The sequence below is a fragment of the Vipera ursinii genome, assembly GCF_947247035.1.
Source record: "Vipera ursinii genome assembly, chromosome: 4".
Classification (NCBI taxonomy): Eukaryota; Metazoa; Chordata; class Lepidosauria; order Squamata; family Viperidae; genus Vipera; species Vipera ursinii.
Window position 1 is genome coordinate 34,830,762 of NC_139514.1, and position 20,375 is coordinate 34,851,136.

The 20,375-nt window shown below is 36.5% G+C and overlaps 1 protein-coding gene across 3 annotated transcripts in view; it reads right to left on the bottom strand.

The window, feature by feature from the left end:
- The window catches only part of IFT57 (intraflagellar transport 57), a 56,717-nt gene extending 49,638 nt beyond the window's left edge, over window positions 1-7,079 (bottom strand). For all 3 annotated transcript variants that reach the window (XR_014492384.1, XR_014492385.1, XM_083361580.1), the window contains exons 1-2: window positions 6,867-7,079; window positions 2,181-2,343 (exon numbers count right to left, since the gene is read on the bottom strand). Coding sequence is in view for 1 of the 3 variants with exons in the window: in XM_083361580.1 (XP_083217706.1) it covers window positions 2,181-2,343; window positions 6,867-7,039 (336 nt within the window). In the remaining 2 variants the exon portion in view is untranslated. The remainder of the gene's footprint in view (window positions 1-2,180; window positions 2,344-6,866) is intronic.
- Between the last annotated feature and the right edge of the window lie 13,296 nt (window positions 7,080-20,375).

Below are 20,375 nucleotides of genomic sequence, written 5' to 3' on the forward strand. Positions count from 1 at the left end.
CTAAATCATATTCTATAGTTATTGCTGTTTTGGAGGGTACAAGTATTATATTATTTATATTTCTTTTAATTACATTAAAGTTTTAATATAGTTTGATAGTATTTACCTTTTGCACTGATTATGTATAATTAGTAACTTATCTTTTATCATAAATAAAATATATACAAAACCAATTATTTCTATAATTTTCTTAAAGTCTAATTTGAGTCAAGTTTGATTATATGGCATCGAATTGGTGCAACTATTACTGACAACATAGATTTTCTCCAATACAATCTGTAGCTAATCTTTTCACTAGTGCACCTATCATCACTATAATTAAGTCCACACACCTTGTTGCTGGTCATCCCCCTTCCTTCCACCTTTCTGGCATTGTAGACTTATCCAGAGAGCTAGATCTTAATGTGTTCAAAGTAGGATAACTGGCTAAGTTTACTACAATTTCAACTGGCTCTATTGTAAACATACGGTGAAACCCTAATGACTAGTCACAAGATCACTATACCTTCAACTGGGGTAATGAAACCACTGTCTAAAGAAGAGTTAGGTGAGTCTCATTGAAAGAAATAAAATCTGTAATCATGGCTTGGCTTCCTCCATGTTTATAATGTTCTGCTACTCCAATTTTATTCCTAATCACTGATAGCCATATCTTGTGAGGAACATTTTAAGTATTTAAATAATAATAGGAGTCAACCTTCTTATGTTCTCAATCATTCTTTCATCCTCCTGCAGTTAGTTCAGAGAGCTGAAATATTTTTTGTGAGTTAAAACACTTGCAGTTTCACCTTTAGTTTACATTCTATAATGTTAGCTTATCACAGTTCATTATTTGATACTGATGCTGTGCGCTTCAATTAAAAAAACTCAATATGAACATGCAGCCTCCTGCATCCAAGTAGGGTAATTTGAATCTGGTCATTTGTGCCTTGACAGAAAATTCTGGGCTGATTGATTTGATGACCCATTTGTTTGTTTTCTTGGCTATGTGTATATCCTCATGAGTCTTCTCCAACAGCAAAGATGTTCTTTTATTATTAAAATTTTGACACTCAAATGTTTTTTTTTTAAAATCAAAAGCATCAATATAATTTATATACTGCTTTTTCAAACAAAAGCTTGTTTCATCACAAGGAAAGTCATTGCCTGCACTATTCTGACTTTTGTAGCTATAGATAGATCATGGTAGGTGAATAAATTTTTTCAAGTCCTTTATTAGCATTCTACCAAATACTAGTCTGCAATGTATTTCTGGACCGATGGTTCTTTTACTTGTTGACAGTCCATGCAAAAAGGCAGAAGCTATGCACTATTTCAATCTCTTCATTGTCATTTGTACTGTTCATTGCTCTATTTATTGTCATAAATTTGATATGATTTACCTATAATATTAGCCCATTATCTTCATTGTGCTTCTTGATTTTCATTACCAAACCCTGCAGATTTGTATTTTCAGCTTTCAGTGTTATCAGCATAGTGCAGGTTACTGACCTTCTTCCTCCAATCCAAAACCATGCTAATCTTCTTCCAAGCCAACTTCTCTCAGTATGCAGATAGAATAAATAAGGGGAGAATTTACACTCTCACTGCTTTGCCAACTGGCCTCATTCTGTTTCACCATGTTCCGACTGGCCTCTGGCTTTCTGATCTGTGTCTAGATTTCACATATTTCAGGACAATCAGTGGCTCTGCGATTTCAGAATAGAATTATATGCTTAGAATTTTTCTAAGAACATTCCACTGCTTGACATGATTGATATAATCAAAGGTCTTTCTATAATCAATGGAACACATACTGACTTTTTAATATTCTCTGGCTTTCTCAATCATCCAGTCAAGCTTCTATCCAGATGATTTCATCAACGTCCATATAGTTTTACAGGTCACTGCCTTTTCCTGTGATTTTTAATGTATTTATTTATTTTCCAGTTCACCCTACTGCTCATTTCTTAGTAGGCTCCTATTCCAGTACTAATCAGGTCCAATCTTTTTAGCTTTCAAGGTCAGTTAGCTGCTCAGCTATAATGCTTCTTATACTTCACCACTACTCTATATAGTCATCCATTTTTTCTTAAGTCAATATAATTTTTCTAAAATGTAAAAAAAAAACTTCTTTTGCAGTCTACAAAGTTATTAGGAATCATCAAAACAATTCAGAGGTGGTAAACTAGTTTACTTACAAAGGACCGCAGCTCTGCTAGTATGTTAGATATTATTGCATTTGGGTCATCATATTCCTGTGGTTGTTCAAAAGGATGCCCTGCCTTGTTAATCAGCCAAGCAGCAAGTGTACAAAACATGTAGAACTGTTCACCCGGGTTAATAGGTAATGCAAAATAATGCCTGTTTTAAAAGAAAAAGGAGCAGAAATTAGTATGCCTGTATTGAAAAAAATGTTCTAAAAAGACAATTTCTCTATTTGTACCAGGGTGGATTTGATTTAAAAAGTCAATTTAAATCATGATTTAAATCACTAGTAAAAAGGCTTGATTTAAATCAACTTGATTTAAATCATAATTTTTAAAAAGCAACTGTCATCTCTGTCCCGCAGCAGCTCCTCCTCTGACCCACTGTTGACTCACCAACAGTCCCATTCACTTTAATGGGATGGCTGTTGATGTGTAAGTGACACAAGATGAGAGACGTGGCGGACAGCAAGTGAGTGGATGTCTGCTAACAGTCGCTGCCATGATGGATCTGAAATGACAGGTGCTCTTTAAATGTAAAGACTCATTCTTGCTGGTAGTTAGATTCCTTAATATTATTACTTGCAAACAAAATGAAGGTTTCCTATTTAGAATAATAAGCTGTCGGGTTAGTAAAACAGTGATATCAGAACCGATTTTAGGTTGATAGGTTAATCATACATAGTTGGAGAACTACTCAAATTCTTTAACTAAAATACTTACAGCCTGGTACACATGCACTCTCTTCAAACAATCATAGAGTTTGTAGTGTACATTGACTTGCAAAACAATGGGATAAAGGAATATTTCTGAACTTTATGATTTATCTCATGGTTACTGTGAAATTGTGTGAAAGCATCAATGCACTGCATGTTATCTCAGCTTGCAGAGCTTGGATTCATTGAATGAGTTTACCAAAAATGTAAATATGCAAAATATACAGCCTCCTGCTACATAACCAAGCTCCATTTCATACTGAATAAACTAAATTATTAATGTATCTTAAATAAAAAATTATCTTTAGATAGATTTTTTATTCCAAAAGCATTTTATTAAAATAAATTTGATAAAAAATCTGATTTAAATATGATTATTTTATTTTTTTAAAAAAATCATGATTATCCACCGATTTGTACATCATCTATGCCCACAATCTTTTTTCTAACATACTATATTTCACTGAGAGATAATTTTCTTAATACCTTTCCATTTTCCTTGCAGTGCTTTCAGAATTTTATGTCACAACTATATGTATACATTACTACTTATTACTTATTACTACTTGCTACTTGCTAAGCTTGTAAGCCGCCCTGAGTCTTCGGAGAAGGGCGGGATATAAATGGAATTAAAATAAAAAAAAAATAAATAAAATTACAGAAAAATAATGTAAATCAAAGCTTTTAAAAGCAGTTTTCATCTTTTACCATATTTTTGTGCTCTCATACTCTATAATAACTAATGGCAGGAGCTTTGTTCAAAATGTATAAAGCTATTTAGCAGATTATTAAATACATTGTTATCTGATCTTCTATGGAAGCATCCAGTGTAGTACACAAATAAAAGTAAATGGCTCATTATTCATACAAATAAGAATTTTTATTAAGAAAGACCAGAGAAAAAATAACTATTTTAATATACTTATTTAGTAATATTGAAGACATTATACTATACATAACTTATAATATGCAACATAAGATAACTTAAACGTATAACGTATATTACAATAATGAACAAATCTAACTATAATTTATAACTTACTTTCAATTCCATATATCGTCATGATCAGCAAATACTCATTTAAGGCAGTTTTTAACAAGATCTTTTGAGATATCCAAATAGCAGGTTAATAGTTATCCAAAGATAATATCTACTTCATCTGTCTATTTGGGGCCTATTGGTTTGCTGATTGATTTAATATTAGAGGCTTAATACCAGGGGATAATTTGATCTGAACATAATAGTTTAGATTTGTTTTTAAACTTAATTTTCTACTCTGAGTTCTCGGATTGATTTGGATTTCTTCAGAAGAAGCTTCTCTGAGAACAATTCCAAAATATCTATTATCTACGTTATATTTTTAACAAAGAAATTCATACAATCGATTACATAGGAAATATTAGAAAGCTCCAAATTGGAGTTATTTTGCTTTTTTAGTACCTTGACATTACACTATTCTGCAATTTCACATTAAGTATATTAATCTAATACCTAAGAAAAAGGATTTGGAACATTTTTTAATGTTTTTTATAATGTTATTCTGTATCATGTTTTATCATGTTGAATTTGATTTTTCCATTTTTATGTACCTATTAATCTATCTTCATATATTCTGATTGCATTAAAGTTGTAACAAAATTGGATATATATCTTTGTGACTTAAGAATACAAAAATTATTTAAAATTATACAGTTTGTTAAAAATAAACAATTACAACTAGACATTTAAAAACACTGTTTCACCAGCTTTCTATATTGTTGAAAGAAATCAGTATGGCAAATACATACAAATTCTGACTGAGTGATATTTCTAGTTGAATGTTAGGAAAAACATCCTAACACTTCAACAGTAGAACCAATTACTCAGGAAAATGACAAGCTTTGTTTCACTGGATGCAAAGAGTCTGGACAGTCATCTCTTGGAAATGTTTTAATTTAAATTCCTATGTTGTAAAAGGGATTGGACTATAGACCAAAATGCAAGTCAAGACACAAACATGTGTCTACTCAAGTAATCCTGACAAAATAAATGGGCTCATTTCTACATTCTGAGACTGTTACATGAATATTATATGAAGCCCAAGTCACAAAAATAGAACTGCAATCCATATTGACAGTATATAAACAATATACACCATAAATAAATTTTACTTGCCTGACAAAAATGTAGACAGTGATTGGAAGAAATTTTTACTGGCAACATTTAAACTATTGCCATGTTATCCCAGAAGAAAAACTGCATAAGCAAACCAAGTTAATATGTATATCATTGTTTTTCCCTATAGATGGGAAAATATTATAACTGAAATAAATTAAAAGTATTTGTTGCATTTTAAAGATGGATTTAATGTATACCAGAATTTAAGAGAATGTCTTGAAAAATGGCACCTATTTTAATATTCATGATAAAATCCTAAACTTACAGCTACACAGCCTGTCACATGTTTTAGAAGAATGCAATCATAGCCACAGTCTGGCAGACTCAGTTTTTATAATGTGAAAATATCTCTATAGTCCATTTTTAAGAGTTATATATAGCTTTTTACCCAAATGCTCTATAACCCTAAGTAAATAATAAATAGTTGCTCAAGAATCCCATGACTTAGAGTACATTTAGAGAAATCAGAAAAAAGAAATTTAGGTATATTGCCAATATAAAATTATAATAAATATGCGACTTCTCTAAATAAGATGAATAGTATTCTTTACATGTAACACATTTGCTTGATGCATGCCTATCCTGTGGCCTTAACACAGATGTATATTAGAAAAGACTGCATACATTTATATCACCAGCTCTCTATAAAAGACATTTCGGAAAAATTCTCATTTATTCTTGCCTTTATAAATACTGGTAGTTTCCGTTTTTAGAATGAGTCTGGAAGAAAAAGTTCTAGCCCAAAGAACTTTATCTATTGAATTACAATCATTATTCTGTTCAATAATTTGAGGAGGAATCTCTAGGAAAAGTTTCTTTGCAATAAACAAGGCTTGTCATATATCTGATACTATATTTTTGAAAGATTACAAATAAAACAAGGAAGAAATCATCAATTATTCCAGCACAATTTCATGGAAGTTTCCTGAGCAAGTCATAAATTCTAACTAGTTTAACAAAATTAACTCTCAGGTTAATAGAGATGTAGAGATACAGCACAGTAGTTTTCATGTCTCCTTTTCTCATCAAATCTTTTTTTTACTATTTCTTTTTCTGCAGTTTGCATAACACCTGTTATTCTGAAACAGCACAGTATGATTGGTATATATATATATATATATATATATATATATATATATATATATATATATATATATACATACATATACATATACATACATATACATACATTACATACATACATATACATATACATATACATACATATACATACATTACATACATACATATACATATACATATACATATACATATACATATACATATATATATATATATATATATATATATATATATATATATATATATATATATATATATATATATATATATGTTTCTTACTTTTTCTTAACTCTATACAGAAATAGGCCTTGATTTCACTCGGCACCGGATCTCATTGAATAAAAAGTCTCAGACGAAAGTTATTACACACTGAACTTGCAGCACAAAACACTTCCGTTCCCCAAGGTTTTCTCGAAAACCATTTCAATGTTCTTTGCCGCCTGATAAGTCTTGGGACTGGGTCGTTCACGAACGACAATCCCAACCCCCAGCTTTGCCCGCAAAAAGCCCAAGACACACTCGTTAAATTAAATACACACGTGAACACTAGCTATTAAATCCACAAAGCCCTTGACACAGTTACTGGCTGGGATTAGAGAGACAATGTATTCAACCAACTGGAAAGAGCGAGATTTATCTTCTATGACACTCCAACCTTCACCCCCACCCCCACATACAGACGCCCCAGAAAACCAACAACCAAGGCCTACTTGCTTGCCTTACCGGGAAGGCGGCCTCATGTTGTGGCTCCGCAACGCCGCGTCTTCCTCGTAGTTAAGTAGTTTCAACTTCTCCAGCAGATCCTCCATCATGACAAACATGTGATAAAGCGCCCCCGGCCCGCGCTCCACCACTGCTGCTTCCCCGGTCGCGTCCCCTTCCTCGGCGGCCGCCATGACACACACCTCAATTGCAGCTCCTCGCTTCCAACTTTGTTGCCAGCACGACGCGAGGAGCATCGAGGCCGCCCGCGTCACCCGGGAAACCAACCCCGCCTAACTCAAACGCTCGCCCTCCAATCGCTTCTTAATCCGAGCAGCCCTTCCGTGATCGGTCCGACCAATCAGCTCCGCCCGAAGTGATTCTTGGAGGCGGCGTACGTTCAGGGCTTCCAGCTCTGGGTGCGGAAATTCGGGACGATAGCTAAAACCCGGAAACTTTAATTCTTTATTAACTTCTAAGGCTCGCAGGGATTTTATAGGGCACGCCTGGAAACCGGAGTGGAAACCGGATGCATGGAGCTGCAATTTTAATCAGATACAAATTGACAACTCTCCGATCTGGGCTGCAATAATTTTATTTATTTATTTATTTATTAGTTTTTATAAACCGCCCTTCTCCCGAGGGACTCGGGGCGGTGTACAGATGAAGGAAGGTCTACAGATGAACAATAAAAAGTAATAAAAACAATATTGAAAACAAACTGGGACCCCAATTAACGCTATCATGCCAGGCCGGACTGCTGGAACAGGAAAGTTTTTAAGTCGCGTCGGAAGGTACGGAGGTCGGGGGCCATCCGGATTTCGGTTGGTAAGCTGTTCCAGAGGGCTGGCGCACCCACTGAGAATGCCCTCCCCCTGGGGGCCACCAGCCGACATTCCTTGAGCGGTGGCACCCTGAGGAGGCCCTCTCTGTGGGAGCGCACAGGACGGTGGGGTGCTGACATCGGCAGAAGGTGTTCCCGTAGGTAGTCCGGACCCATGCCATGTAGGGCTTTGTATGTCATTGTTAGCACCTTGAACTTCACACGGAAGGCAACCGGAAGCCAGTGCAGCGCACGGAGGAGAGGTGTGATATGGGAGTATCGGGAGGCTCCCAAGAGTGTCCGTGCCGCTGCACTGTAAACAGAATTGAAGAGAGAAACCAACAGAAATTAATATTGGATATGATGGATTTTACATTTGGAGTACTTGTTAAAAAGGACTCTAACATAACTTATATTTGACAGCACTGTTTATATTAGATTCAAACTTATCTGGTTCAGAAGAGTTCCTATAATAATTAAGCTGAAGGTGAGAAAGAACAAAGCTACTGAGAGAGAAACCTGCTGATAATCAGATGTTACACAGGCTGTGTTTACATAATAGCTGGGCCTACAGTTATTAAATCACACCATTTGCAACTTTTGTAAAAAAAAAAGGCATAATTTGACATCACACCTTGAGCTGCATGTATCTTGCGCTGGAATCTGATTTAAGAAAGCTCTTTCCAGATTTCAGACCTTTCCTCCAATATGACCACATAATCAGCTGCACAGTTAATAAGGCATCTAGTACAGATGTCCCCAACCTTTTTGAGCACTAGGGATCAGTTCCATGGAGAAGTTTTTCCATAGATCAGAGGGGGCGTGGTTTCGTGTACTGCCTGCCTCCCGCGGATGGGGCCTGGTGCCGGTCCATAGACCGGGGGTTGGGGACCCCTGATCTAGTGGATGGTAAGCTAAACAAAGAGCTGCTAAACAGATGACCCATAAAGTACCATTCACATTCGTGACAGAAAAGCAAAGCTAATTACTTTTTGTCCTGCCAGCAGGTATTTTGAACACTGGCAGGATTTCTATTCTTTAGGTTACTGCTTTCTTTGAATCTCAGACTTCTTTGAATCTCAAACAGAACTTTCTTTAATCCTTTAACAGTGAATCTAACATTTGAATTAAAAGAATTCTTAATGGCAGCCCTTTAGGGATCAAATGATAGTAAGTTTTAAATTGGAGTTACAAACACTATCCAGTAAGTTGTCAATAGTTAAACTACTGAAAGTCTACACTGATTTGTTTTCAACTATAGCATCCTGGTAAGTGTTCCTCTGGCACATTCCATTGTAGTGGGATAGAAAATATGTTAGAAGGGAACCTTGTGGGTCATCCAGTTCTTTGATATACTATAGAATTCAGCTAAATTATCTCTGAAGGAAGGCTAGCAGCCCTTGTTTGAAAACCTCTAAAGTGGAGAATCCGTCACTATTTTAGGTAAATAGCTCTAAATAGTCACCTTGACTCTTCTTTCAGTTTCATCCTATTGTTCCTTGTCCCACTTTGGTTTCAACAGAGAATAGGATCACCCCTCCTGCATATGAGAACTTATCAGGTATTTCTAGACCACCTCAATATCTTGGTCTTCTTTTTTGCAAGGTAAATATAACTAGTTCATTTAACTATTTCTCATAACTGCATAGCTTTTACAGTCCTCACCAACCTATTCCTATAAACCTGTTATGTAAAGTCCATATCATCAACTAGACATAGTATTATGTGAGCCATAGTGTTATAGAATATTCAAACCCATCATCTGGACACAAAGTTTTTGTTAAAGCAGCCCAAGATTTTACTGACCATTTTGTTTGTTCATTTCAAATAGAAGTAAGTGGTCTATTTCTAATTATTTTTCACATGTATCACTGCCAAGTCAGATCTCCCCAGTCCTGTATTTATATGTTTTATTATTTCCTGTCCAGAAGTAGAGAATATTAATGCAAAGAAAATATACAGTAGTTTTTGCCTTCTCCATATACAATTATTACAGTGGAGCCTGTGTCCAGTTCCATTTTACATGGAACGCCTTGAAATTCGACCTGCAGTTGCAACTTCTGTTTAAGAGGTCAATGGGCACCCATGCGAAAAATGCTCCAGTGGCTGGAGCAGAACCCTACTCGGTGTTGCCCCAATACCTGTCCTGAAAGTCTCGTCCGGCTGGCAGTCCCTCTGGCAACCTCAACAGACGAGGGCAATGTGGCCTGGTTTTCCACACGCCTGGCACGTGGCTGTCCTGAAATGGCAATCCACATGTTGATGGTGGCCTCCACAGCCCAAACAACTCGGGAACAGAACTGCCTTGTTAGCCGGCCTCGTTCCTCTTTCGTGGTGCCACTGAATTTTGTCGACTTCGGAGTCTGTGTCTTCCATGTGTTTGGCGTCCTTGTGGTGGACGGTTTCTGTAGATGGCACACTTTTGGAGGGCCACAATACCTTCATGGCCCCTCCGGCGGCTTCATCTCCCATAACTTCCTTTAAGGCTTCTTGAAGTGAGAGAGTCTCCTTTGCAAAGAGTTTTTGTTGGAGCTCTCTGTTCCTGAGTCCACAGACTAAACAGTCTCTTAGTCACTCCTCTAGGTCAGAGAAATTGCAGAGTCACAAAGCTTGACAAAGTGCTCCGATGAATTCTGTCGCCGACTCGCCGGGTTGTTGTTCACATTGTTCGAAGGTGTGCCTCCACGCTATCACTGAAAGCTTTGGTTTGAAATGGTCGTGCAGCTTCTTCTTTAGGTCTGCATATGTGATGTTTCCAATGGCGCAGGGGCAACCAAGTTCTCTGCAACATCGAAGGTGGCTGGGCCGCACATGCAGAGGAAGGTCGTGGCCTTCAGCCCGTCTTTGCTGACTTGATTTGCATGCAGGTAGTTCTCTATGTGGGAAATGTAGAATGACCATCTCTCCGAGTGTGTCACATTGAATTTTTCGAGCTTTCCGACCTTCATCATGGTGAGAAGACTTCATGGTTCATGTCTCGCATTGCCTCGTGCTGCTGGCTTCTTTGTAGGCCCTGGGACTGATCCTCAGGGCGGGGTGGTCTCCAGCATGGCTTGCTAGGCAGACCGAGGGGGGGGAATGCTGCTCCCTACCAGGCTCTGTGCTGGTTTCACCCCCTAGTGACTTCAGGCTCTTACGATGAAGCAGCACATCCCACCTTCGTCACCAGTAGTTGTGTAGCCGGTTCTTTGCAGGCATTGAGCGAGACGAAAGGTTCAAACCAGCAACATGCTTTATTGAAGGTCAGAACAAACAGAAGCAACAAGGGAGCTGCTGTGCAGCTTAATTATACAGTTGGCCGATAGGCGGCGACCAATAGGTTTGAAGCAGAGGTTTCCTGCCCAAAGACCTACTTAGCAGGCTGGAGACAACCAGTCTGGGCCGGCTAGCAACTGTTAAAACATACACGTAAACTAGCACTTAGCAATTAAATGCAAGCAATTAGCAAGCAGTGCAACGAGCAAACACTTACAACATATACAAAAGGCCAATACATTACAAATATCACATTCTTACTTGTTCATTTCAGAATTCCACTTTATAATTTCTTCAAAGCCTCTGAAATATTTGTCCTTGCCTGCCAAAGTAATTTGTGCTCTGATAGATAAGTAGGCATGGCTAACAATCAGTGGTTTGATGAGCGGGCAATTTTTCTACCAGATCCTCAATATATTTACTAGGAAAACAGCAGAGGTCTCACAATAGCTGTGAGAAGCTACTATAATAAGACTCTCTCAAGTAATTGAAGCTTGCTTTCTATGATCAGAACTTCACATCACTATGAGAAGCACTTAACAATGGACGAAATCAAATACTTTTCTGCTACAAATGAACACAATTAATGCAATAGATTCCATCTCCCTCTTGTACAAAGAGGCATCTGCTCCCAACTGCAATTTTATCAAAATGACAAACATTGTCCCATCATCTCTGCCCTTAACATATGTTTGTAGAATGTTATGATAGACTTATACAAGGAACAGAGCTGGGATTGTAGTGGTGCAGTGTTGGCTTTGTCATTTGACCTCCCTTGCTCCCTCTGAAATGCACCTCTTCCACAAGACAAAGATCTCTGGAGCAGATTTATGAACAAAATGTGTACTGAGAATTCACAATGCAAAGTACCATTGTGTGACTAAAATCTAGTCTCACAATATGGATTTTGTCCAGGTTTACCTTGTACATTTTTTGTTTTTTGAACAAACACATAAGAAACGTACAATTAGCAGAAATGTGGGATGCATGCTAATAAACTAGTCAATGATCTATAACCTTTTTCAAATTGTTATATGTTTTTCCTCATGTCATTTTCCAAGATGATTTTCCTACTAACCCGCATATATTTTGTATAATTTAATTTCCCATTTGTAATGAACGGGTATGAAAGAATTTTGTTTCTTCAGATTAGGACAGTGCAGTCATACTTTGACATCTTAATGAAAATGATCCTACATTAAATTCAAATTGCTTTTGAAGGACTGGAGAGTGGAAATGATGGCACTATGGAAGTGCCGACGGTGTCTGATGGCTGCCTTTGAACCAAAACAAACAAAAAGCACAGAGGACCTAAAAATTTTACCAGGTGCTCTAGTTGTGATCCAAGAATAATACATACATTGAAACAAGGAATGATGCAACTCCCTTATGCCCTTCATATGAAATTGCTTTCAAATTAGAAAAATAAAGCATTATCAAAGCAACTATGTTTCATATAATTTTCATTACCTGATTTGAGTATTAGTATTTATTTTAATACAGCCTAATGAAATACAGTAAATATGGGCATAAAGTAGAATAACATGAGAATCCTGATCAGCTAATAATGGAAAGCAGTTCCAGTTGGTTTCTAAAAGCCTCCCCCCAACTATCGCTTGATATACACATATCAAATATATAATATAATATCCTTCAAAGTCTTAGAAGAAGATATTTCCCTGATACCAATTGTGCAATGCCCATTAGTATGACAATCAGCAGACCAGCTAACCTTCTGTCTAAAAGCTGGGTTGTGGTCAGATAAAGAGCCTGAATCTCCATCATATGTCCTATTAAAACACCCATTATGTACCCAGTGGCATTCAAACCTCATCATTCCAATCGACAGTACATATTCAGAATAATGATTGTAGCAGAAGATGTTTGCCATCATGTTTTTGTAAATGCTTTCCAGATGCATATTGCCTTTTAGTTTGTCAAAATGTACCATACAATTGACAGAAGACTGCACCCCTCTTGGCTTTATTCTTCTAGAAATGACAAAAGCAATTCACTGGAAGAAATGTGTGCTGCCATTGCTACAAACAGGATTGGCTGCTGGATCGAAAACCTAAGTATAAAAATTCTGCAGCTCTCCCTCATAAAGAAACCCCTCAGGGTATATATAAGGGCTGAGTGGCAGCAGCTGTTGTTATAATATAACTGAATACATCAGTAGTATTCAGTTACCATCAAGCAAAGCGAATTGTTGCACATTTAATACAACTGGAACAACCTATATCAGTAGTACTTGTGCCCAACATGTGCTTTATATACTGCTGCCAAAAATGCATCTGTTCTGTAGTGATAAAAGAATAATAAGAAGAGAAGGAATTTTCCAAAATTAATCTATGAGAAGTTCTATAGTCATTGAGGAATATAACTGTGGACCATATGCTGGTGGGTCAGACATCAGTAAAAATGCAGATCTCAGGTTTATATGTCCAGTTCAATGGAATGGGGGTTGGGAAAATAGAAAAAGGTCAACTAAGAAATATAGTATATATGACTTTTACAATAGTACTTTCTTTTAAACATCCTTCCTAATGTGTTTCTGCACTAAATCTCAATCTTTGTTAGCATAAAATAGTGTCATTGTGCATTTGTGAATTAATGAAGAAATGAGCTATTTCTTTTACTCTATTATCTCTTATGTGATCATTGCGTGGATGAAATGCAATAATTATTGTTTAAAGACTTCTTAAGGATTTTTTTTAACAGATCACAGTACACTACACTCGGATTTTCCTTGTTTGCCAAGTTTCTTTTAAAAGCTTTTTCCCCCCTTCCTCAACTCCAATGAATGCTGGAAGTTAGACTTCCAAGATACTGTTATCATACCCTAAGTAGATTCAAGCATGAACCCAAACCCAAATTAGACTTCTAAGATACTGTTATCATACCCTAAGTGGATTCAAGCATGAACCCAAACCCAAATTAGACTTCTAAGATACTGTTATCATACCCTAAGTGGATTCAAGCATGAACCCAAACTCCTACTTCTTGACCTTGCCTATCTTGAAATATAATCATGCTCCCTAATCTAATTCAAATTATACCTAACACTATTTAGGTGGAGTTGTTTTAATTTTCTATCACTTTTTACTTTCCTAGAACTAAAATATCTTTTTTTTATTCTTTGGGCATTCTCCTTTTTCACTGAGTCAAACCAACATTTCATCACAATGAGTTATGCCAGGGGCAGTTATTTAAATATTAGGGTATATTTTTCTATCCTGCAGGAAACTGGAATGACTATTTAGATAAAGTTATGCAGAATGAATAGAGATCAGTCTTAACTATTGAAGCCTTTTATAGCTTTCAGGGAGTTTTGTATATTTTAGCAACAATTAAAATATTTACTGCAAAACTCCAAAGGCAACTTTTGTATGACAGACAATTTCATGCAGAAACAGAATTCTTAAGCTTTAAATCCCCAAGAAATATTTTTGGGTTGTCTTAACGCAGACATGTCAAACTCATGACGTTTCCCCATTGCTGGCAATGGGGTGGGTGTGGTTTTGTTGCGACGCGTCCGGCCCGTGGACCGGCAGTTTGACACCCCTGTCTTAACGTGTCTTGTGTGCTATTCTTTAATTAAAATTTAAACTTCACTATAACTAACAATTATTGGTGTGTAATAATATATACACCATAAACAAATAAAACATTTACTATGTTGGACTGATCTCTCTTATTTTTTTATGATAGTAAAAAGGTAAAGGTTCCCCCGCACATCCGTGCTAGTCGTTTCCAACTCTAAGGGCTGGTGCTTATCTCTGTTTCAAAGCTGAAGAGCCAGCGCTTGTCTGAGGATGTCTCCGTGGTCATGTGGCCGGCATAACTAGACACCAAAGGCGCACGGAATGCTGTTACCTTCCCACCGTAGTGGTCCCTATTTTTTTACTTGCATTTTTACGTACTTTCGAACTGCTAGGTTGGCAGAAGCTGGGACAAGTAACAGGCGCTCACTCTGTTACGTGGCACTCGGGATTTCACCCGCCAAACTGCTGACCTTCTGATCGACAAGCTCAGCGTCCTAACCCACTGAGCCACCGCATCCCTTTTTATTATAGTAGTCTTATTAAAAATATAATTACAAAGATAAAAACTAATACAAACTAAAAATAGGGAAGTATTTGATGGCTAGTTTCCCCCTCTTCCAGAGCTCTAAACCCATCCCCAGAGACTGCTGTCTTGTAGTCTGCTTGCAAGTAGCAGCGGTCTCTAGCACTTTTGGGCTATTTCAAGTCTTTTCCTTGTTCCGACAGGAATTACAAAAAGCTGGTCAACCCCGGAAGGGGACTAAGATTTTTCTATATAGTGTATGCAACTAGATTCTGGATTAACACTGATAATTGGGACTGAAATTTCCACTAAGCATGATGTCATATTACCATACTATATCACTTAGTATCAGCAATCTCTGCACTCCTTGTCACTGCTGTTAAATGAATCACTGTGGATCATTAAATTGGGACTTCTGCACACCTTCCTGCTGGCTTGCAACAACAAAAATCAGCGGAGAAGCTGGTAGAAACTTGTAATTCTCAGGTGGCTTGTAAGCAGGCCAGAAGACAGGTAAGTGGCTGCTGTCCACTTGCAAGGGTGCATGGGTGGCTGGTGCAGTTCAAGTTCAGATGGGCCAAGGGAGGACAAACAAGAGGGTTTGAGTGACTAGTGAAGCACAGAGAAAGTGCAGGTGGGCTGGGGAAGGGAACATAAGAGCATGTGTTTGGCTGGTAAGGTACCGCACAAGCACAGATGGGCTGGGGAAGGGTGTGTGGGTGGCCAGTGAGGTATGGCAGAGTTGGGAGTGGCTGCTGCAATGAGGGGGCTATGGAGGGTACAAGCAGCCCCAGAGCCATAGTGTAGCAAAAAGTGTCAGAACCATGATACCTCCATAGGTTGTCCAAGATGGTGAGTCCAGTAAAGGGGAGATGGGAAACAGCAACAAAGGTCTTCTAGAGCAACAGTGGAGGCAGCACAGGGGTAGTTGTAAATGTGAGTTGGCTCAAATGTTTATCATCTGATTATGGGACATTGTGTTGGTCATAAATTCAAGGGCTGGTACCAAGTGCATTTTTTTTCAGTGGCATTGTAAATTCAAAACAGGCAGAATAAATAAATGTTAAGTGAGGATTACCTGTATATAATGATTGTGTATGACCAATATTTAGCCCATTACTTGTTTTTCCCCTTCCTGACTCTTTTATAGGATATTCATGCAGGTTGTATAAAGCTTCTAATAATAAATCACCCAAGGCAACCAGACTCATTATATTTTCAGTACTTGTTGTTTCATCAAAGAAATATAGTTCCCCTGAATGTCTATAAATATTGTTATATTACCTGCAGGTCCAATAGGCAATAACTGCTTAATTGCTTGTCAGATTATACAAACTGAACCCTAGTATTTTAGATCTGTTATATATTATAGTACATGTTTAAATTATTATTTTGTTGCTTTATGTTCAAGCAATATTTATTTATAACATTTTTTGTAAATAGCTTTATAGATTTAGTATTGATAATCTGATATTTTATTTTATTTCTGTTTGAGAATGCTGTAATAGCACAAGTGCTTTTATGGTATTGCATCTTGTTTTATGCTGATTATTGACAGAAATGAAATCAACTAATTAACCTATGACATATCTCCTGACATATATAATTTTCATTTTCATATAACAAATTGCTCTTAGATCAAGCCATTTTTGCTTCTTACAAATAGACATTTCTCCCATCAGACCACAGACTCTCCACTAGTTTCAGTAATTTAAGTTCTTAAAATATTCCCTTTTTCCCCCATCATGAATTCTTTCAAGGTACACAAATTCATCTACTTGCTTTAATTTTTCACCATTTGTACATAATTTACCATCATTCTTTTCCCTTTCAAACACAATTACTTTGATTGCTGATAGATTATTTTTGTGCTATCATAGAATCTACATAAAATTCTTTGCAAATTATTGGATTTTCAGTCAACATCCCAGCATCACCTTTATACAAAGATGCACAAACTTTCATATTTCAAACCCACAATGTTCTTATTCCATCAGAGCCCTTTATTATACATTGATCTAAGTGATCAAGCGACATTCTGCATCCTTCTCTTATTCCTTATTTGGTGGTGAACCATTTGCTAAGCTTTCCATTTATTCTCAGATTTGTTTTAATTCCATCATTTATCACAGTCAGGAACCAACTCCAATACTATGTTCATGCAAAATGCACTATAATTCAAATATATACATTTTCCAAATCAACAAACACAAAAGAAACTTATTTTCTCATAATCAACCATTTTAGTGATCTGCTAATGTTACTTTAGAGTAACATTCTGGTACATACTCTTCTGTCTTGCATAAAACAATATTGCATTTTCCAAATTTTGCTCTTTTTCTCCTCTTGAACCATTTAGTAAGGATTATATCCAATAGTTTTCCAGACACATAACAAACTAATACCTCAGTGGTTTTTCCATTTCAGCATTACACTTTTCTTTGTATAAAGAACAATAGCAGCATCTTTAGCTGTCAATCACAAATGCAGTCTTTACACACTCAATGAAGAAGTCAGACCACCCTTTTGTAAGTCAGACTAAATTCATACCTTAACTGTTTTTAGTTTTAAATTTTTCAACAGCATTACACTTCCTTTTTGAATATTTTTGATGACTAACAAATTATAATAACTTTAGTTCCTATCTTTGACATATAACTATAGTAATCTTTAAATTATTTTTTTTTAGTTTCCCCCCAGTCCATTTTAATAACATACCATTTCATTACTTTCTTAATTCTGTTTCTTCTGCTGACAGTCTTCCTTTAATGTTCTTCAAAATCTTTTAAAACTATTTTTTTTAAAAATTCCATAAAAATAGCTCTGCATCTTCATTTTATTTATTTCATTCATGTAATTTCTATAGCTGCCAATCTCAACCAGTGACTCTGGGTGGTATATCATAAAAACATCAAACAATAAAAAAATAAAACAGTGCAGAATAAATATACACTACAATCAATGGCCAGCATAAAACAAAATATAGTACAAGAAAAACACCTATGGTAATGTGCTGTGGTTTATATAGCATTCTCAAATGTAAATAAAGCAAAAACAAAACATTGCTGTTGTGGCCACATTCTTTCCAGGTATCTTTTTTTCTCTACTCTTCAGGGTCTGCTACATTTACTCTTTTATTATATGTATTGTGTAGTGGGTTCTGGACCGCATGGATGACTTCGGACAACAGGGTTCAGCATAACAGTTCTTTATTGATGTTAGCACAGACTGGAGACAAAGGGCTATTAGCCCCTCTTATACCAGGTATACCAGGGACCAATCCCCTTATCTGGATTTTCCGCCGAGGACTACCCTGCCAATCCGGACAGGGTACCATGCCACCTGGTGGTGTCAGTGGCTCACTGCTGTGGAAACATCCCCTATATACATAACACCATGCATTTTTCTTTATAGGTTCTTTCATTCCACCAAGCATTTTTACAATGTACTTTGTATAATATTTAAGTATAATATTTTATATTAGCTCTGCAAATATCTTTTTGAGGCACCTAAATTATTAGTAGTAACAATAATTTCACCAAGCTCAAAATTAACCAGAGGGGATAGTCAATTTTCAAACATTATCTGTTTTTTTGTTTGTATTTCATTTTCCTTCCAGCAGTCTCCTGGTAGTATGGCCAATTCCTTTCTGAGATAGATTAGTATGAAAGCAATAACAATAGATATGGATAGATATGGACACACACACACACACAATACATACTATATACATATATGTATACATATACATATATGTATATGTATATAGTATATACACACACACATATATATATACTATATATACACACACACATACTATATACATATATATATATATAATATATATACATATACTATACACACACACATATATATACACACACACATATATACATACACACATATACATACACACACATACATATATATATAAAGGTAAAGGTTCCCCAGCACATGCGTGCTAGTCGTTTCCAACTCTAGGGGCCGATGCTCATCTCCGTTTCAAAGCCGAAGAGCCAGCGCTTGTCCGAGGACATCTCTGTGGTCATGTGGCCGGCATGACTAGACGCCAAAGGCACACGGAACACTGTTACCTTCCCACCGTAGTGGTCCCTATTTTTCTACTTGCATTTTTACGTGCTTTCGAACTGCTAGGTTGGCAGAAACTGGGACGAGTAACAGGCGCTCACTCTGCTACGCGGCACTTGGGATTCGACCCGCCAAACTGCCAATCTTCTGATCGACAAGCTCAGCGTCCTAACCCACTGAGCCACCGCGTATATACAAATACACACACACACATCCAATTCTTTTTGGTCCAACAGTTGTGTTCTAATGTTTGAATCTTACTATCTTTAAAAATAAATTAAAAAGCTGCAATGGTATATTTAATGGTAAGCAGTAAAAATACCTAGGGAAACTGTTATTTCTTAGTTTTTAAACATTTGTTGCAATATATTACAATAATATATTTAATGTTTTTTAAAACATATGTTCAAGTACTAGTTTTGAATTTCTTTTCTACCAGACCAATATTTGCCTTTATGTTTTCAAACACCACAAAGAAGTACATATTGTTGTTAGCATTGACTGGGCAGCATGCATCGTGAGGTTTTGTGAAGGCTTGGCACAGGGTACTGTATGAACCCAGCCATTGTGATTCGTAAAGCAAATTTGATGGCTTAGTGCAATATGTCAATCAATCATATAGAAACACATAACTCAACACATTCTTTTCCAATGTGGGAGTTCTGGGACATTTATTAACTTGAACATAGGCTCTTATTCTGCTGATCCTAACAGCAAGACTTCTTTTGTGAAATTTCTGCTAGCAACAGAACAATATATGTAACTTTAGTTCTAGGAACCCCAACTAGGTAAATTGTAATGAACAAACTTACAATTATTACAGATTCAAAGTCTGAATTAATTCTATCAAAAACTCTTTTTGTTTGAAGAAGGTTGGTTATATGCTCAGCTAAAAACTGGAGATGAAATGCTCATCTTTTCCTAGTCTTTTTAGAAGTATTGAGAACATTTTCACTCTTTAAAACCTTAATTACTCTGTCAATGACTGAATAAAGCATTGAAATCTTTGCCATTGTGTGCCTATGTTGTCAATGTGAAGTGCATAACTTTGAGTGAAAAAGTACCGCTAAAATGCTGAAGCTAATATTATAGTGCATGTCTTAATACAAAACCAGGATAATGAAAAATGCCATTCTTTGTAGCAAATAGATTATACATTCATGCCATTTCAGTTAATTACAAGAAAAATAAAACTCTGTGACAGGGGTATACTTTTGTCATTTATTGTATTCAGAAGTCACTAATAGCTTCTGTTCTTATATTTTGGTGGACAGGGAATTTGAGAACACTAGCAA